The 18781-nt window shown below is 44.7% G+C and overlaps 2 protein-coding genes across 6 annotated transcripts in view; one reads left to right on the top strand and one right to left on the bottom strand.

Moving 5' to 3' along the window:
* The window catches only part of LOC143344991 (arrestin homolog), a 35332-nt gene extending 23276 nt beyond the window's left edge, over window positions 1–12056 (bottom strand). For 2 of the 4 annotated variants that reach the window (XM_076771647.1, XM_076771650.1), the window contains exons 1-3: window positions 11713–12056; window positions 5823–6152; window positions 5185–5360 (exon numbers count right to left, since the gene is read on the bottom strand). In XM_076771647.1, coding sequence (XP_076627762.1) covers window positions 5185–5360; window positions 5823–5900 — 254 coding nt within the window. In that variant the 5' untranslated portion in view covers window positions 5901–6152; window positions 11713–12056. Of the gene's footprint in view, window positions 1–5184; window positions 5361–5822; window positions 6403–11712 lie in introns of those variants that run through there. The other 2 variants (XM_076771649.1, XM_076771648.1) reach the window with 2 other exon arrangements.
* The window catches only part of LOC143344996 (14 kDa phosphohistidine phosphatase), a 48844-nt gene that overhangs the window by 24007 nt on the left and 6056 nt on the right, over window positions 1–18781 (top strand). The gene's annotated exons all lie outside the window — the stretch shown is intronic.

Below are 18781 nucleotides of genomic sequence, written 5' to 3'. Positions count from 1 at the left end.
GCGCGCGTTAAAGAATCACGCTAGGCCGACTCTCAAAGGAACGGCCCGACCGAGAAATCCTTTTTTACGCGAACCGGTATATATTCCTAATCGAAATCGATAATTCGACGAACAGAATCGACCGCGAGAAGACGATTTCCGTTTCTCAAATATCAACAGGATCGCGTGTTTTATCGCTCGATGATATATTTGCAGCGTCGAGAAGACCAATGTTTATCTTCTGTTCGGTCTCGTTCGCCGCGGTCGCTCCAAATCGCCTTTGACTTCGCACCCGAAAAAAGTGGCTTTAAATCCTCGAATTTATTTCCATTCTCCGCGCTTGTTTTTAACGGAAATCCCGATTCTCCATTCGTCGTCGCTGTGACGCTGTTTGCTAATCCGGTGCTCTCGAAATTTTGCGCGAATCTCGCGCAGCGCGCTGTTGCAATTGCACGCGGTTTCGTCCCTTTGTTTACAAGTTCCTGTGACGCCAAGTATACTCGCCCGTATTACAGAATTCGCGGATTTGTTCGATTTGCTCTTCTAATTATCGCATAACCTACGCAGAGGAACACGAGAGTTCGCTATCGTTAATAATTATCTGTACGAGGATCGTGCGTAGGTCGGTAGACCAGAACTAAATATACATAACATAATTAGCACGAAGTTTTAATTAATCGGGAGTTATGACTGTCGCGTGCACGACACGGAGGGATAGTATATCAGTTCGAAATTAATGTTGGCCGTGGTGTATTCATATTCATTACTAATTCGCGTTCCACGCTAAATTAGACACTGAACAGCGTGAATTTTAGATTTTGCTCGGAGGGGCCAAAACCACAAATCAAATTCGATTTATAAATAGAGTTTTAAAGACGAGGTCCCCGGAAGGGACCATTCAATCTCCTTTAACACATTAATCGCCACGATGATTTTTAAAAAAATAAATCTAGATGGGACTCTTAAATTTTAACGAGCCTGTAAAAATAAGTTCAACAACAAATTATGAGTATGCCAGTTTCCAGTTGTCTGAAAGCAAAGTTTCGTTTCCTCGGACGACTTGAGGGGTTTGGTATGGCAGTCAACGTGTTCCCTTCTAATTTTCCGATCATCCGATCAAGCGACAAATTCGTGCATTCTAAATCCAGAGAAAATCCTGCCTTATCATTTTTATTTCATCGAAATCTATGCATTCAGGTTGTAAAAATCACCCTGTATAAGTCGTACGTACAGAATTCAAATGAAAGTCAACGCCTCTCGACGCGTTGGTAATCGACGCAAACAAATTCACCGACGATGGATCGGGATCGATCATAAAGCTGTGCGTAATTCCCGTTCAGGACCGTTTGCTATTTTTTCGATCGATAAATGGTCAACTGAAATCTCTCGCGAGCCGACTGTTTGTCCGCGCTCGTCGTAACCGCGGTCCACCGTAACTAAAATTTCGAAATTCAACCTGGCGGGTACTCTGTTATCTCGTTTTTCTCGAAATTCTGCGTTCCCAGGGGATATTAATTTTCTGAATGTCGTCCTCGATTTTCGTCGAGGTTGCTAAACAATTTCGTTGGACGTCATTCGAACGAAATTTTGTTAATTAATTTATTTCAGGTCAAATGGGGATCACGTAGCTTATTTTCATTGTATACGACAATGATTTTTATCTATAATAGGATACCAAAATTGGCAATAGAGTATCTGGATTCGATCGCAAGTAGAAAACTCGATGAATGGTCAGACATAACAACTCGAACCGAGAAAGTGTTATTTGTTCTTTTCAATTTATTTTTTTTACACGTCAAATGGGGACCACACTGTGGTTTGTTTGTACTATATAGTGCAATTATTCTTATCTATAATAGAATATCAAAATAGTCGTGCAATAGAGTACGTAGACTCGAGTCAGCCATGTCAACTCGAACCGAGAAAGTGTTACTCGTTCTTTTCAATTTATTTTTTTCCCCCCACTCAATTTATTCGTTATCCGTAAAATTCGTGAATCGAGGTTACGATTGCATCGTAGAAGCTTCCCTTAATGACTTTCGCATCTCGATAACGACTAAACGACCGCAATCGAAGGGATTAGCGTCGAATAATTGTCTGGACTAGTGGAAAACAACTTGGCGGTTCGTAACATCGGAGACAAGCCCGTCATCCATATTTATCAAGAGGCTGCCTTCCGTGGGTGACTCCTGTCGCTCCTAGCCCAGCGCTGGTTCGTCAGAACGACACGGTCGATCTTTCTTCCTGTCGATCGACCGTGCACAGGTTCAATTTCCTCCAGCGTTCACCGAGTTTCAATTTACTCTTGCCGCCTACCAAGGCCCAGCCATCCGTCGGGGTGGGTGTGAATTAATTAGCTCGTCGTAATTAATCAGTCGCGTATCCTTCGATGGGTCGTAGTTAACGTCAAAACTGCGTACCTCTGTTTCGAGCTGGAAATCGTTCACCCCCGCGGTGTTTGTTTCGCCATTCGATCGTTCACACGAGAGAAGCGAGTCCATCGATTGGCAGGCCGCTGTCGCGCGTACGTGAGTTCATCTTTTCGCTTTCAACGTCATCGCGATATGCTTTTTGCACTTACAGTTCTCTGTAATAATATTCTCAGCATTAAGCGATAACGAATAATACAGATCGAGCTAGTTTTCGACTTCTCGATCGATCCCATCGCGACAGAATTTAATTCCCGCTCTTTCAAGGGTTCGAGAGCTTTTAAATGACACTGTTCGCGCGCAAAGGCGGTCGAATTTCAAACGTGCCAATCGATATCGAAGTTATTCGCGTAGAAAACTGGTGTCGCGTGATCCCGTGTCCTTCCATCCGATCGGAGTTCGCTTTCTCCGTTTCATCAATTACATCCAACTCGAAAAGTTCGTTCGTCCATTGCACGGACCTCCTACGCGTACTTCCAGGTCTAAGCGGGTCTAGTTACCCATCCACGAAAATTAGTTAACGCAATTAACGAAATCGATAATGTCTGAAGTTTAGGATATCGAATGCAACACGGTACACATAGCCCACCATGCGACGTTCACGCGTATTCTACGCGTTGATCCTCAAAATAAAGTTCGATTCGACTCTCGTGTCGTGTCCACCAGGACGTGGTTTCGTGCGTCGACCATAAACCACAAATCAATTAACTCGAGTAATTAGACAGTCGGGGAAGGTAAGATTCGTCCACCAATTGATTCTGTGGACGGTGAATAAGGGTTCCAGTCGATCGAAATTTCATCGGTAACCTCTAACATTAACCGAGCTATCCATTCTCCTGCACTCATAGACCTTAATTTCTCGCGGTAATGTCACCGCTGAAGAGGTCCTAGAAATTCGAGTCTGCGAACGCTGCAGAAGCTGCAGAGTTCTCTCCAGCAGAGTTTCAGCCGGAAATAGGATTGCTTCATCCCCTAAGGGACGCTAAGTATCTAGGGTAGACCAAACTGTTTTCACAATTAAAACTCTGTCTAATTTACTATCCCAAATGTTCTCATCCACTTACGGTCGTTCTATTTCATCGTAGATCTGCCAGAAAGGTCATTGAACGAGGAATTCTTTCAGTATCGAGTTCCACCCGGAACGGTTTGTCGATCTTACCCTCGTCTCGCGGCTTGGCGCGTCAAATCCGTCAGACGAGCAACATCCGCGTCTCTATTTACAGTAAATTGCTCCAAATGCCTCGCCAATTGTCTGAGAATATTCCCCTCTTAACGCCAGTAAATCCCACTCGAAGACCCCTTCGATCCAACCCCGAATCTTAAAAGAACTTCTCTACAACGAACATATTTATTTTACAGCAGCGAACTGTGAATTTCCTTTACATCCAACCGGAATAACTCGTCGATTAATTATACGGTAGAACTATTAACGCCAGTGAATCCCGCTGGAGGAGCTCTTTGATCCTCTCTGGTAGCAATCGTCCAAGAGATCGAGGGCAGGTATTCGAGACAAAAACTGCGGTCTTTTATTAGACTAATGGCCCGGGATTCGTTGCACGAACAGTTCCACGCTCTCGATGGAATTAAACGCTGTTTTATTTATCGCGATTACCATTGGCGAGTTGGTTCCGAGACCGGATGCTGCGAACTCGAGGATCGAGGCACCTGTACCAGCTGTTCGCGTTAACCTACCGCGCGTTTACGACGTATATAATCGTGTCATGTGCACTGCAGAGTGCTCGTGACGGATATATACGCCTCGACGACGGCGTACAAGCAGAGGACGCGTCTTTATCAAGAGAGTCACGTTTCTTTTTCTTCCACGTTATTTTGGATATTACGTCGCAATAGTAACCACTGGAGTCACATTGCCGGAAAACGATGGTCGCCGGAGTTGAAAATAAACGCGTCCTCGAGCGGAAAGTAAAAATGGCGACGTTGCGGGAAGAAATATATCCGGGCCTGGATGCGACTTGGGACGCGTCGCGTGTCGCGAGCATCCCGGACGGTTCCCGAAAGATTTACGGGGTCGTGTTAAGCCACGCGATCCATCATCCTCGCGGAAGGAGGCCAAGAGATCAAGAATCACACGTCTTAACGAAATCGAACGCGGAGCAGGAATCGTCGTGGACATCGACGGCTGCGGGGGCGGAAAATCGTCGAGCGAATACGCAAATTGAATCACGTCGGGGCTCACGATTCCATTAACACACAATTTCCGCGCGAAAACCGCTACTTTCCTGACCCTTGGACGAAAAATCCGGGTCACGGAAAAAGAGCTTAATAGTTCTATCGTATAAATAACCGTTATTGCAGTTTGATACAAAGAAAATTCACAATTCACTATTGGTAAATAAATATGGTCGTGCAGTCTACTGTAGAGTGCCACGCATCCTAAAGTGTAAATAAAAGTTCTTTCAAGATTCGAGGTTGAATCACAGGGGTCCTCGAGTGGAACTTACTGACGTTAATAGTTGTATAATTAATCGAGATTGCAGTTTGGTACAAAGAAAATTCACAATTCATTATTGGTAAATAAATATGGTCGTGCACGTATCCCAGAGTATAAGTAAGAGTTCTTTTACGGTTTGGGGATCCGAACATGTGCTGAAGGATAGTAATTTGGAGAGTTCTCGAGGACGATGACTGCAAGGGGGGTCGAATAGGCGCGGTCGCGATCGTAAATCGTCGAGAATGCCGTGCGATGGTCCCTTCCGAGCCGTCGTCGATAATATTAGCCGACATCCATGGATTAGAGAGAGTATCGCGTGCTCACCTGTCGGCTTGCGTGTCCGCAGGTTGCAGCTGTGGCACCGATTGGAGGCTCTGCTGTGTTCTCTGGGCTTGGCCGCCCGTTCCAGGCGTTCTTTTCTCGCCTGTCCCGGTCCCGACGTCCATGTCGTCCATTTTCTCGCGCGAGGCCATCTCGTTGCCGCACTTTTTCTTCTCCACCTACGACAAGACACCTCGAACCTCGAATATCCCGGATAATTTATAATAATAATATACTTTATAACAGATTACGTATCGAGTGAACGTGTTGCGAAAAGAAAACGATTATTAAACAGCTTTATCGTCGAGAAACTCGAGTAACTTGTTGCGACGGAGTCGTAAGCTACGAGAAACTAGTTTAAAGCAGTATCATTTGTACCCGAACTATCCTAGTCAGCAACAAGTTATGATTTATAAGCGGTGTTTACCAAGATGGATGCTGCAGTTCCTCGAGAACGCGATCAAAGTTTAACAACTGTTGGACTATATTTTCAACGCTAGAACTACCAAAAATTGTCCATAATTTTCTATAATAGAAGGAATAAACTTCTATCGTTTAATTTCTTTGGTACAAATAAACACGCTACAATTGCAGACCTAATTACTAAAATTTTCTAGATCAACAGTTTGTTTTCACCGTACCGTGATAGGATAGAGGGGGACCTGTCGTTCCTTGGACTCCGTGGCTTCCGGTTCCGCGTGTCTCTCTTCCTCCGCCATCTTCTCTTCGGCCGCAGAGGCCCAGCGAACAGCACGAAACAACAAGGTGGCCACGAATACGAATCTCTGTGCACTCGATGTTGGGCTCCACGCGTTCGCCTAATCGCGTTCGCGCATTTTTAGGCGACTCGTTTGTCCCATCGCGATCTTTCTAACCTGTTGCCCGGGCTAGCCGGCTCGAAACGCGATCGCTGGATCTCAAACACCTCGAACAACGTTTGCCAAGCGTCGAGGACACGCGACCTGCGTATCCTGGACAGTTAAACGGATCGATCGTTTCAACCATTCGATTTAAATACGAGATAACGTGCAAGTACGGTCTATTCTCGTTGCAACGAGCGGGTGAAACGAACCGATTATTCAGAGAGCAAGCTTCGAGCGAAATTACGAATTCATTTAATACGCGAGTCACGTGACGATTTCTCTGTTTCAACGCGTCAGAGTCGAGGAACGTCTCCGTAAACTTTTCAGGCTCATAAGTTTTGCAATAACTTTAGTATCAAAACTCCTTTTTACTCGTCTGGACGGAAGAAACGTCGAAAATTTAATATCCGCCTTGTTACGATTAAATAGAAAAGTACTGGTTCTTTGCAATTCGTTGATCGATTTTATGTAAGGGGTGTCCCCTCGAGAAAAAAGAAAAGAGAAGCCTAATGTAAAATATTTATTCGTTATTCCCAATTGAAATTCGCTCGACTCCAGTATATTAATTTTGCTAGAGCGACGCGCGACGTCAAAAGGGTCGATCCCAATTGTTCGTTTCGTCGAATATTTCGGGAGCTTTCGATGATCGAATTTCGCGAGAGACAAAAGGGCGACGAATATTCGCGCGCTGGATCTTCCGGAGAGAACAATTTGGCGGTGGAAGAAAGGAAACCGGGTGCAAAACATTGGTTTCAATCGGGGGAGAACAACGTGTTGTGGAAACAAGCTATCGCGTCGGAGTTGCGACATCGGATTTCCTCGTCCCCGCGGGACGCGAGCAATCCGCACGTCGGCCGCGGAAATCGACGGTCGCGGTTTCGCCGATTTAATTATCGTTGGCGCCTATTTGCCTCCCTTCGATCCAATATCGCCGGACGATAAGCACCCCCCGTCGAACGTACGTCCGACAGTTTGAAAACGATGGACGCGAAGAGCCTAAGAAACTCGAGGGACGAAAGTGTACGACAATACGCTGCTCGTTCCAGAAACTAGTCTACTTAAAGGGGATGATCGAAACGGCAGAAACGGAGTAAAATCTGGGCGAGTACGCCCTCAAATCAACAGGTAGATCACAAAGCTTGAACGCTGGAAATCTTTTAAATATCGGAAACTCCATCGAACGAAACGGGGAAGGCTAATTTTTTAATTAAATATACAGGGTGTTCGAGCAAAAATGTGGGAAAAATTTTAATGGGAGATTGTAGAGGATCAAAATCAGACGAAAATCGAGAATATCAATTTCTCGACTGAGGCTTCGTTATAAAGTTATTAACAATTAAATTCAAAAATTTCAAATCGTTCTGGAAAAATTATTTTCGGTTGCGTGGGTCAATTATAGTCACTTTTGGTGAATAGACATACCCCCGAAATCCTACGCACTTTCGAGAAAAAAATTCCTAAACGATAATGTAATGTATGACCATGCATTGATATGTTTCACTGAAATTTCATTCGAATCTTTAAAATGTCATAATTTCTGAACGGATTGGGGGACTTTAATGTTTCAAACGGCAAACAACGCGTATTTTGGTAATATGTAGAAATTCCCCATAAAAATGGTCGAGTTTTTCCAGTTTTCACGAAGAATAAGAAAATAATATAGAAGATTTTAGATACTATCGTTTATATTTAAATTTATTATCTGGGATTTTAGAGTTCACGCTGGAATTACCGATAACTATAGTGTGTTTATTCGTACGAAAGAAATTAAAACGTACAATTAAAAATATTTATTCATTCTCGAATAGAAAATTACGAATAATTTCGACTCGGTAGTTGTAGCGTTAAATGATATAAAGCAAAGGGAACAGAAGCGCGTACAAGAAGAAAAAGTATACTTCTACGAAATCCTCGAGTATCAATCCTGAACCTGGGCTGCTAGCTTTTTGTCTCGCTGGGGAGCAAACGATGATCTAAGGGTAAGGCTAACCCATCGATCGGACTCGAGATATTGTCTGAAAAATGAAGGTATATATCGTGGCCATGAAATTAAATTTCGGTGAAACGACGTTGAAATCTCAGGATAAAGGCGGGGGACGGATAAGGGACGTTCGTAGGGTTTTTACGGTGGCCATTGGCGAAACCGTTTGTTTAGGTATGGTGGTAGCGAGTGGCGCGAGTCTCCGCAGTATATTCGAGTAACCAGGAACACCAGTGGCGAGCAGCCGTGTAATTAAAAACCCATTTGGGCGGCTCGTTTGAGTTCCACCAGTTCCGAGAACAGAGTACCTCCCCTTTGAAACCTCTCTGTTTGATTGGAAAAAGAGAAACAGCAGCTCGAACGGTTGCGAGATTGGTTGCGCGTTATCGTGGAACGAAGAAAAATCGGAGATGGAAAAGAAAAACGGTGGTTGTTGGAGGAATTAGCCCAAGGTCGAGAAATTTGTTTCCAGCGAGAATTAATGGCGGGGTTGATCGAAATCGTTCGACGAAAGAACAGAATCCCACGTTTCTTTTCCAAAGTGTAACCCGTTAAGCGAAACCGTCGAAGATCTCGAACGAAACGGGAAATAGACCAAGAAACAAACTCAATTAAACAAGAGCAGGCTAATTATTGTCCAATTACCGGTAACTTCGGTGCCACGGCGGTTCAGTTATCCGGCCCAGGCGTCGAAGTTACAAAGCAAAACTATAATCAGCCATCGACCGATCGGGGTCGTCGAAAAATCTGTTACCCCGTAATTGTAACTTAATTACCCGACTCGTCTGGTGGTTTCGAGGGACGCTGGTGAATAATTAACAGACCGTATACACGGTGACGTGTTTACCTGACAATCGGTTAATCAAGATACGCTTTGTATCGGATTACAGCCGATGGTATTACGTGTACTTGCGCAAAGGACAATGTAGTAATGGCTTATAAATAGCGGAGTTTGCCGATGGGCTTGCGCAACGATCTCGTTCCTCGTAATCGTACGACAAAAGACACAGAATTCTCAATTTATTTGCTGGCCGTGTTATCAGTGGAAGAAGCAGAAAGCATTTCGCCAGATTAGATGAAAGAATTAGCAAAAGACTAGGCGAGGCTTAGGAGGCCTTTTATTATTCTGATAGCTGATTTAAAATAAAGAAAAAATATTTGCTCGTCGAATATGGCAAGTCGCGATATGAAATTATCTCCGTTGTTTCCATTGTCGAAAAATTGATCGAGCCTGGGATAGAGAGATATAAACGGGTTGGCGGGGGGTCCGTCGCATGTATCCCTAACGCGGATCGATGCAAGAAGCGAGGCAACAATCTAATTTACGTAGAGCCGCTCGAAACGCGGGGATTTATCATGGAACACGACGAATTCCATCCGTGCTGTATACTGGGGGGGGGGGGGGCTGACGTATGAAAATAAATTCCAGCTGTCGCGAAATTTTCAACGGGTAATCCGTCCTGGAGCCGGGATTTCATAATTTTCGCGAGCTTCCAGCGACTTGTTTCGCCGTACGAATTAGAACGAACAGATTATAGAATATCAACCGGACATCGTGTCGAGCAGTAGACTTTCATAATACATTAACAACGAATACGTTAATAGATACATTAATAATGAAAATTGCAACGGTAATTTCGAACACGTGTCACATTACGAGCGTTCGAATATAAACTCGAGCCATGGGAACGTCGGTGGCTGAAACGAAGCCGATTAACGGTCAAACAAAAAATGGTCCGATTCTCGTGTACCAGTATCTTTTGGGGGTAGTTTCCCCTTGTAGAAGGGGTTAATAGAAACTCTTCTTGTCTACGGGGCGATAAATTATTCCCAGCGAGAGCTATTCGTCTCGAATGAAATTTTCTGATGCTACGGCGTTCGTAGTTTCCGTTTTCGAGACGTCGCGGAATTCTATAAGCCCTCCCTTCCGCGACTTCATCCATGTTTCATGAGCGTCTTTCTGGCAGGAACAACGAGACGCTTCCTGCAGCGACATCGACGTCGCTGAAACATTGGGGTTATCGATGCACAACGTACGCCCATCCACTTTGCATACGCGTCTTCTCTGTTTTGCTCGGGTCAAGCGATCCTGCCTCGAGAACGTCAAACTGCCTGTCGATAAACGCCGTTTCACGGTTGTTCTCCCGGTGAAAATTCCCGGGGTGTCGGGAAATTCAGCGGAAATTCAGTCCTTTCTTCCGCGACCATTGCATACTTCGCGACAAGCCTCCAAGAGTCATATTTTTTCAATTTTTCTCCAATCGTTGGAGTCGATACATTTTTATGCTCCCACAAGGGCATTAAGATTCACTCGATCTCTGCCTAACAGCGAATTCTTATTGTAACACTTTGGATTTCTTTACCGTAACTTCTTTAACATGTTCTCCTTGCTCTTCGTACGCTCCTGATTCAATAGAAGCGTCAGCATTTGATGTTCAGCGAGGTTTTATTTCTTTAACTTTTTAAAATTACCTTCATAACCATTTCGACTGTCTGCTATTTTCGTACGCTAATGGGGATTCCCGGTTATCGAATGAATAAATAAACAAAGAAACGCGTCGAAAAGGAGTTCCCTTGGGCCAACGATCCAAATATGAACAATGTTTTGGCCGAGCGTTCTAATATTTATGAGTTGGGCAGAGCTAACCCCCGACCATGGCACGAGAATTTGAAGTTACGTGGTCCGCGAGAAACTCGAGACCTTTCCCGGAACAACGAAATAATAATAATGGAAACGCCGCGGGAACGGTACAAGGAGTTATCTGCTTTCTGAATTTCCATCGCCGGAACCGCGACACATGTACGTGGAGAGACACGCGACCAACCCCCATCGGTGATAAACTTCCTGGAAGGTAGCTCGAGTGTCTCTCGACGCGGTTTTTCATTATCCGTCCTCCCTTTCGCTGTACAGGTGTCTCGAAACACGCCTGATAGGATTCATGGACGCCTACGATTTATTCTACGAGTCTGCGACTGGGTTGTACCACTCAGTTTCATAGTGTAAACTATAAGCTTACGATACTTTCTCGATCATATGTATCAGGATAATACGAGATGTGTAAATTAAGCAATGAGACTGGCAACGTAGCGTTCGTTCCGTCAACATTTGAAACGCGGGACTTGGAGAGACGATAGGTGAACGTGTGATACTCCTTCGATACAAGTTTGTATCCGCTAGTACCACTTCTTCCTTCGCGTCGTTTCTACTAAAAATCATCTCTCGTGTTCTGAACTTTAAATATTCTATGTTAACACTAGGTTTACGGTACGCGTCAGTTTGACGCATTCAGATTCTAAACTTATCGTTATAGGACTCATAAATATTATTTGTTAGCAATTTATGTTGAATTGAATTGATGTAACGATATGGATGTATCCTCTAATTAAAAGAAAAACTGCATTTCAATGCAACTGTCAACGTAGCGAATTGTAATAAAAATATGCGCAACGAGTGTCCGTAAACCTAGTGTTAAGTAAGATTCTCTCCCACGATAATTTAGGCAAACAAATATTCAAAAAGGGTGTACAGATCCTCTAGAAGGTGGATCCAGAATACAAAATCTGCAAACAAATGCACCATTTTCCCCAGCATCGTTCCCCCGAAGCTTGCCCCCAACTTAACCAGGATCGGTAGGGATCGACGCCAGTCCCCGGATTAACCAGCGCGCGTTTGCTTGTTTTACTTACGCCCGCGCCACGAGTCGTCGGATCACTGACTCCTCACGCTCGCGTAAACAAACGAACCGAATCCTCGAGGAAAAAGATCGTTCGATCGAATCACTGTCCCCCCAGGCGCACAGCTTTCAAACTTTCCCGGGGATCCCGATGGAGAATTCCAGGACCTCGACCTTGACTCGACCCGTCCTTCGTTCTGGAGTTCAAGGTAACCGCGGCGAAGGTTCGTCGAACGACCCGGCGCGCACGGTGGAATCGTTTCGAAAAGTTGCCTCGATCGTTTCGAAAAAAGTTTTTCCCTGGTCGAAGCGTGGCGAAGGTCGCGAACAAGTGGTAAGTCCCGGCGCTGCGCCCGACGTCCGTCGTCCAGCACGGCTCGCCGACTACTGAGCCGTCCGACGCAGGCGTCGCGACGCCTCCTGCTCGCGAGACGTCCCGTTCCGGGGCTTCTCGACGTCCGGAGGCGCGAATTTATCGCTTACGGGGAAAACTTTCTCGTATCGTGCACCTGGGGGAACCCGCGAACCGGAAGACGTTGATGCAACCTCTGAAAAACATCTTCATCGATCGAGGTCGCTCTTCGCGAGCAGATCTCGGTAAAGAACAATCTCAGAAATTGACAACTTTGTTCGCCAGAGTACAAATGGAAGCTGTTTTACATACGTTTCGATCTAATCGTAAATCGCAGATCGAACGAAAGGCTTTTAATTAAACTTTCGTTTTCCTGGTTACGAATCGTAACAGTGGATTTGGAATATTCGCCGTTTACCGCCTCCCCCGAAAATGAGAGCAATGTTCGTGATTTCGATGCCCGTCGAAGTCTTAGCATTGTTCTCTGGAGATTTCAGAGTGGCGTGACGCTCTGAAAGTTCGAGGTCGCGTACGTGGCAAACGATGCCGTCTCAACGAACCGAGAATATCGCTCGAAGTCGATTAGCTCTTTTCCCCAGGTCGCCTGAGACCCTCGTTGCTCTTTTCACCCTCGCCGATGCCACCGGTGGATAATTATCGATTCTCCTGATAAACCGAAATACCGAGGACCCGCGTTAGGCTCAGCCTCAGCTTTTTATCAGCGGCAATCTATCGTCCTGGTCGCCCGGGAGCCATCTCGAAAGAAGCAACGGATTTTTTCTTTCAACGCGTTCGATGAAACCGAATTAAAACTTTCGTCGACTAATAATGGTAACTTCCAATTATCGGAAATCTCTTTCGAAGGAATACGCGTCTTGCAACGTCTGCTCTTCAAACGTCTTTAACCGTGCCTCCTTTGAGAGAGCGTAAAAAGAGCCCGGAGCCTTACGAGTGTTCGATATTTATTTATTGATTTTTATCTACGGTTTACGCCTTGTATCTACATATGGAAAATAGTCGTACAGCAGTAGGTATATAATTATGGTCAAGGACAGGCAGGTTGACCTACTCTGCGAGCCGCTACCCTCAGAAACTTAGCTCGCTCTCCAAGATTATAATACGCGGAAAATATGTCCTCCCGTGACGCGTATATCTTTAGATATTCGAATCGAGAGACGAATCTTTTGAATTTTCCATTTTCCAGCAAACACAGACGCGATCGAATCGCTATGAAATTTGGGCTTGTGGCGTCGCCTCCCAGAGCCCTCGGCTTTTGAAACTTTTCATAAGCCTCGAAACCATAACCCTACACAAACGCAAATATCACTAGACACCAACACTCGTCTTAAATGCAGGTTGTAGGGCCCCAGCCCCAGGTACTGTAATCAATCAAGAGAAATATCCCAATATCCTAGTCGTCTAAGGCAGGGTCTGCTAGAAAGCCTTACTAATGATGAAAGTCCACTGGCAGGCCCCCTCCTACGAATTTCCCGAGTTCCTACCCGCAGCAAAGCAAGCGACACAGGCTGCAAAATAACAAACGCGATTTGATCGCGAACTCTCTGTAGCTTCGAGAACAGTAAATAGTTCCTTGACCCGCACTATCGCCCTTATTTACGCTAAACAATCGAATCGGGCGATGTGTTTGCGCTCCGTCGGAACGACGAACAAAATACTATCTTAATCAGTAAACGCGACGTTTTTACACCCCTTTTTTGTGTTCCGCTGTTCGACAAGGGGCGTTTGTTAGATACACGGAGTCTAGACGCGTAAAAAGCGAATTGCAAAGCAGAAACTGCGTGCCAGTTTGGCTCGATGGCGAACGTCTTGTTGCATCGTAATCGAATCAGCTTGGGAAGTTTGTAAACGACGTGAAAACGCTGCTCGCGAATTGTTTTCGATTTTACGGCGGAAGGGGGACAGCGGAAAGCACGATCGCGCCGCAATATGCATAATTCATCAACCTCTGGAGAGCGTAAGTGAACGTAAGCATGATCAGAGGTCGCGTAATGGAAACGGAAGGTGGCATAGAAACACAGAATAGAACAGTGCAGGGTTAGAGGGAGCGATTAGCAAGGAAATAATATAAGATGTTCTTCTAGAACCTCTCGATAAAAGTGTCGATTGACCGTTTGGCCTGTTTGTGGACGATTCCCTGGCTATCGAAAAGGCAAATGACTTGTGACTCATTTGTAGATCGCACTAGAAAGAACTGTTTTACGAAAGCAGTTGCTACGGACGACCAAATGGCTCTAGCGGGTACAAACTTGTATCGATGGCGTATCACACGTTCACCTACCGTCTCTCCAGGTTCCGCGTCTCAAATGTTGACAGAACGAACTCTACGTTGCCAATCTCATTACTTAATTTGCACACCTCGCGTACCTCGTCTGTGGTTTGACGTAACGACTATGAATTGTGATAGCGGCGCCGTAGACGATGATGGACGTGGATCGAGCATTTTGAAACGGACGTCGGTGCTGGCTCGAGCGTGATAAGCAGACGCGTTTTGATTGACGCGCGCTTATCGAGAGAGAAGCGATAATGTCCTTAGGTTGGATTCGAAGGAAGCGCGTTAATTCTGACTTAATCGCTGAGACGCTATTAATGGATTCGACGATGGACGGAGAAGGAGCAATCGATAGAGAGATCGATAGTCCAAACGCAGAACATTACTATTGCATCGGTATTTTAAATCTAATCGAAACAAGATGCATTTCTATTTGTATGTATCGTTGTTAGTCGAAGCGAACGAGCAAGTAAATTTTAATCAGTCACGTACTAGTGCAACGGATTTCGACTACGTAGCATTTGCTCAGATAGTTTCAAACCTGCTCGTCTTGGACTTAACAGTATTAACAAGGTTGTGCATCAAGAGGGAATACGAATGGCCAATTAGTAGTTTCTGCTAAAACGAAGACGACGTTTCTGGAACTAGTACGAATTAAATTTGGCCATTCACCGTAGCTCGTCAATACCGAAATTGTTCGCAAGGTGCGTGGCGAGGCGTCGTTGCCTTCAAACTGCAGAAACATGCGATTAACCAGCATCGAATATAAGGAATTTTCGATCGATCATCGTGCTCCACGCAGAATACTCGTTTCCTTGGTACTTGGAACGTTTATTAATACAAAAAGCGCGGCCAAAGGGAACGCGAACAATCGATTTTCGACAGTTTTCTCCGGAAAGTTCGTATCCATTCGACGCCTCGAGTCTTAGATATTTCATTATCGACTCGCCGCCGCGAACCGTGGGATCGTAAACCTCGAAACTCGACGCAACATCGCGGCTGAATGGCTCGCCGACACTGCGATTGTCAAACTTCCCGGAAGCCTGTGCACACGCGGCCCTGGGTCCTGAGATTAATTTAACTGGAAACTTGCTCGCGTACCGAATCGCGACGGCGACAATGGAACGGAACGATAAAAGAGTCCGTGGATGGAACTTTGACGACAAAGGCGTCGGGGTCTCGCGCAAACTATGGGAGAACAAATTGCAATCGTAACGCGGATATACCTTTAATATTAAAATTGAACACAGTGACGTTCGAGGTAGTATAAAACAGTTTCGAAAGTTCCTCCTCCGCCATTGTTCGAATGTAATCGTGCGCGACTGCGTTACGTTCTTGGCGAGAAGTTTCGAACGTCTCGTTAAAAATTTTATTCGTTTTTTAAAATACAATCCCGTCTGCGTTGGCGGGCGTTCCTATGGCGGTGCAACGAAAATTGATCCCCCTCGAGCCCAGGTTCCGAAGTGTTATTAGCGCAACGATATTCCGGGCTCGCGAGAAAATCGAGGGGGATTCCCCCGTCTTTCTAGCGACATTGTCCCCGGGCGTTCATAACTCGACGTCGCTGGTACGATTCTTATTCCATTTTCGTTCCTGTCTTCGTTGAAAATGTATTCCCTTCGATATCCGGGCGCGCATGGGACCTCGTTTAACAATGACGCACATTCCGCCTCGGTTACGTCACACCTGTTATTTACGTTCCCGTAAGAAAATCTCGACATAGTAAGACCTCTTGATCTCCGGCGTTGCTCGACGTCAGCGGCCCGCATTACCCACGGGAATCTACGTATCGCGAATAGTTCTTGACGTTTCGCTGTTTCACGACCACAGCGGGATATTACGATAGAAATTAGCATGAAACGCTTGATTCGACGAACAGATATCTGTGGGAAATAAAAGAAAATAATATTACGAGGAAATAGATGTGTTGTTACACGATCGACCCCTTCATTGCTATATGTATATACCACAGATGAGATATACGAGTAAACCTTACACCTTATGGACTTTTTCGAGGCTCAGTCTGATTGCCATACTTACCTGAAAATTCGGGGGTGCCTAAATTTTTCGGCGAAAAAAAAAATTTTCGAATCGTTCTAAAAAAATTATTTTCAGTTGCGGAGGTCAAGTACAATCGTTTTTGGTGAATAGACATACCCTCGAAATCCTAACCATTTTCAAGAAAAAAATTCATTACCGAAAATGTAATGTCTGACCATACCGTTGATATGTTTCACTGAAATTTCATACGAATCTTTAAAATGTCATAACTTCTGAACGGATTGGACGATTTTAATGTTTCAAAAAGCAATCAACGCGTATTTTAGTGAAGAATATGTAGAAATTCTAAAAATATTGGAAAAGTTGCTCCTTCAACCCTTAAAATGCGAAAAACCCCATAAAAGTGGTCCAATTTTCAAACATCCATAATTCCCACAATAGCGAATATATTTCAATGAAATTTATTTCTGAAGTAGAGCTCATTGGAACCTACACAAAAGTATTAGACAACATTTCCGTACAGCGCCAACCAAAATTAAAAACCAAAAACGAATTTTGAAGGAAAATCGACAGGCCCAAATTTTTTGGCGAAAAAAAAAATTTTCAAATCCTTCTGAAAAAATTATTTGCAGTTGCAGGGGTTAAGTACAATCATTTTTGTTTATTACGCATACCCCTGAAATTCGACACACTTTCGAGAAAAAAATTCTTAACCGAAAAGATATATAATTTGGTCAGAAATCCTATATCCCCGATAGAAAAAATTCTATCTGGAGTCCAGCTTGCGTTGCAGCCCAGTATTTATGTTACAGATGTATGTGTTCGTAAGTGCAGGACGAGATTAAAAAGTTTACGTAAACCACTCTCGAGAAAATAATCTGGCGGAAGCTGGCATTGCGACACCGTGCGATCAATCATCTAATCACACAATAGCGTAACGTCGATAGCTTCTAAGAAAGTGAACCGATATGAGGGGAATTGTTACGTTCTAGCGCACAATAGAATATCAAGAGTTTCTAAAACTACAATTTTTAAACAGCGATCCCAAAAATTATTTTGTAGAAAACATTTAGCGATGGAGAAATTCTTTCCAAACGCGACTGTTGCCCGTTTGGGTGTAACAAACGCATCGAAGCTTTCTCGAACCACTGTTTTTCCTCCACATTGCCTCTCGATCGAGTGCGATGGTGGACGGGCGGGCAGTTTCAGCTCGCGTAAAGGCGTTCTTGATAGCGGTCGCCGTAAAAAGTAATCCCGTCTGTGGGAAGATCGTCCAGGATACCTTGAACTATTTTCGAACGTCTTCCATCGCGAGTAGAAACGTCAGCACACGCAAACCAGGATAACGCACTAGTTAATTTTCGAACTAATTATCATTAATTTCACAAATTACCTCCACCGATGAGGAGTTGATTCAGGCAATATTCATCAGTGATTACGAGTAGGATCGTTTCACGGTCTAATTATAAGCTAGGAACGCCAAGATCGATGCAGTTCCTGAGAATATCTGTACACCCGATCAACCGTTCGAATTAGCACAACAGAATATCTGTTCTCGCGTCTATTGAACAGTCGTATTTAAACAAAAGTTAACTCGATCTAATTTGCTCTGAAAGATCACGATTGATGTTAGACATTTCGTTTGACCAAAAGCAAAACTTACGGGACGTTTCGTCTCTGGCAGTGGACTCTAAAACAAGGTTTACCAGTAGATCTTTGAACGGTCCTCCCAGAGGAAAACTGTCTCCTATAAAAGCTGCTTTTAAATCAAACTCTGCAGCGAGAAAGATCTCTGGCCAGCCTTACGATTCCGTAAGTTTTGCTTTAAATCAACCAAGGTGAGCTCCTTTATCGTGGCTGGCATCTCTTTATTAGGAATTTGGGAATGATTAACTTTCAAACAAAATCGTATCAAACTCGACGGTTATTTGGATCTATCGAGATACTTCGTAGATAAGTTTGTTGCTGGTTGGAACCTTGAGAAAGTTAAATAAATATCCTCGAGATTATCGCGTGACGATCAAACGTGGCGCATCGCGATCGATGAACACGGAAACCGGCGTGTTCCGACAAATTGCGTTGTTAATCGCCCTTCCGCCGATCGAAGATCCCAATGGCGGACGGTAATTCGCGGGGTATTTCTGCGAATAAATTTCCCTGCGCGGTATTGATTTTCAGGTTGCGTTATAATAACGCTTTTCGTAAATTGCGACGTTCGTAAGAGCGAAACGATAGGAGAAACTTGGTCCTCGACGCCTCTCGTTCTGACTCGTCGTCGTTCCTTAAGTCCACGTCGCGTCCGTGGAGACTACACGCGAGATTGCGAAAGGTCAACGGCGGAAGACCGACGTGTTGCTGAATCAAAAGGTTTCGGTACCCACTCGCGATTTAACTGAACCAACGTGGGCGTTTCGAGCATAATGTACGCTTTAAATTGCC

The sequence above is a fragment of the Colletes latitarsis genome, chromosome 8 (assembly GCF_051014445.1).
Source record: "Colletes latitarsis isolate SP2378_abdomen chromosome 8, iyColLati1, whole genome shotgun sequence".
Lineage (NCBI taxonomy): Eukaryota > Metazoa > Arthropoda > Insecta > Hymenoptera > Colletidae > Colletes > Colletes latitarsis.
This window is presented reverse-complemented; position numbering and strand designations above follow the sequence as displayed.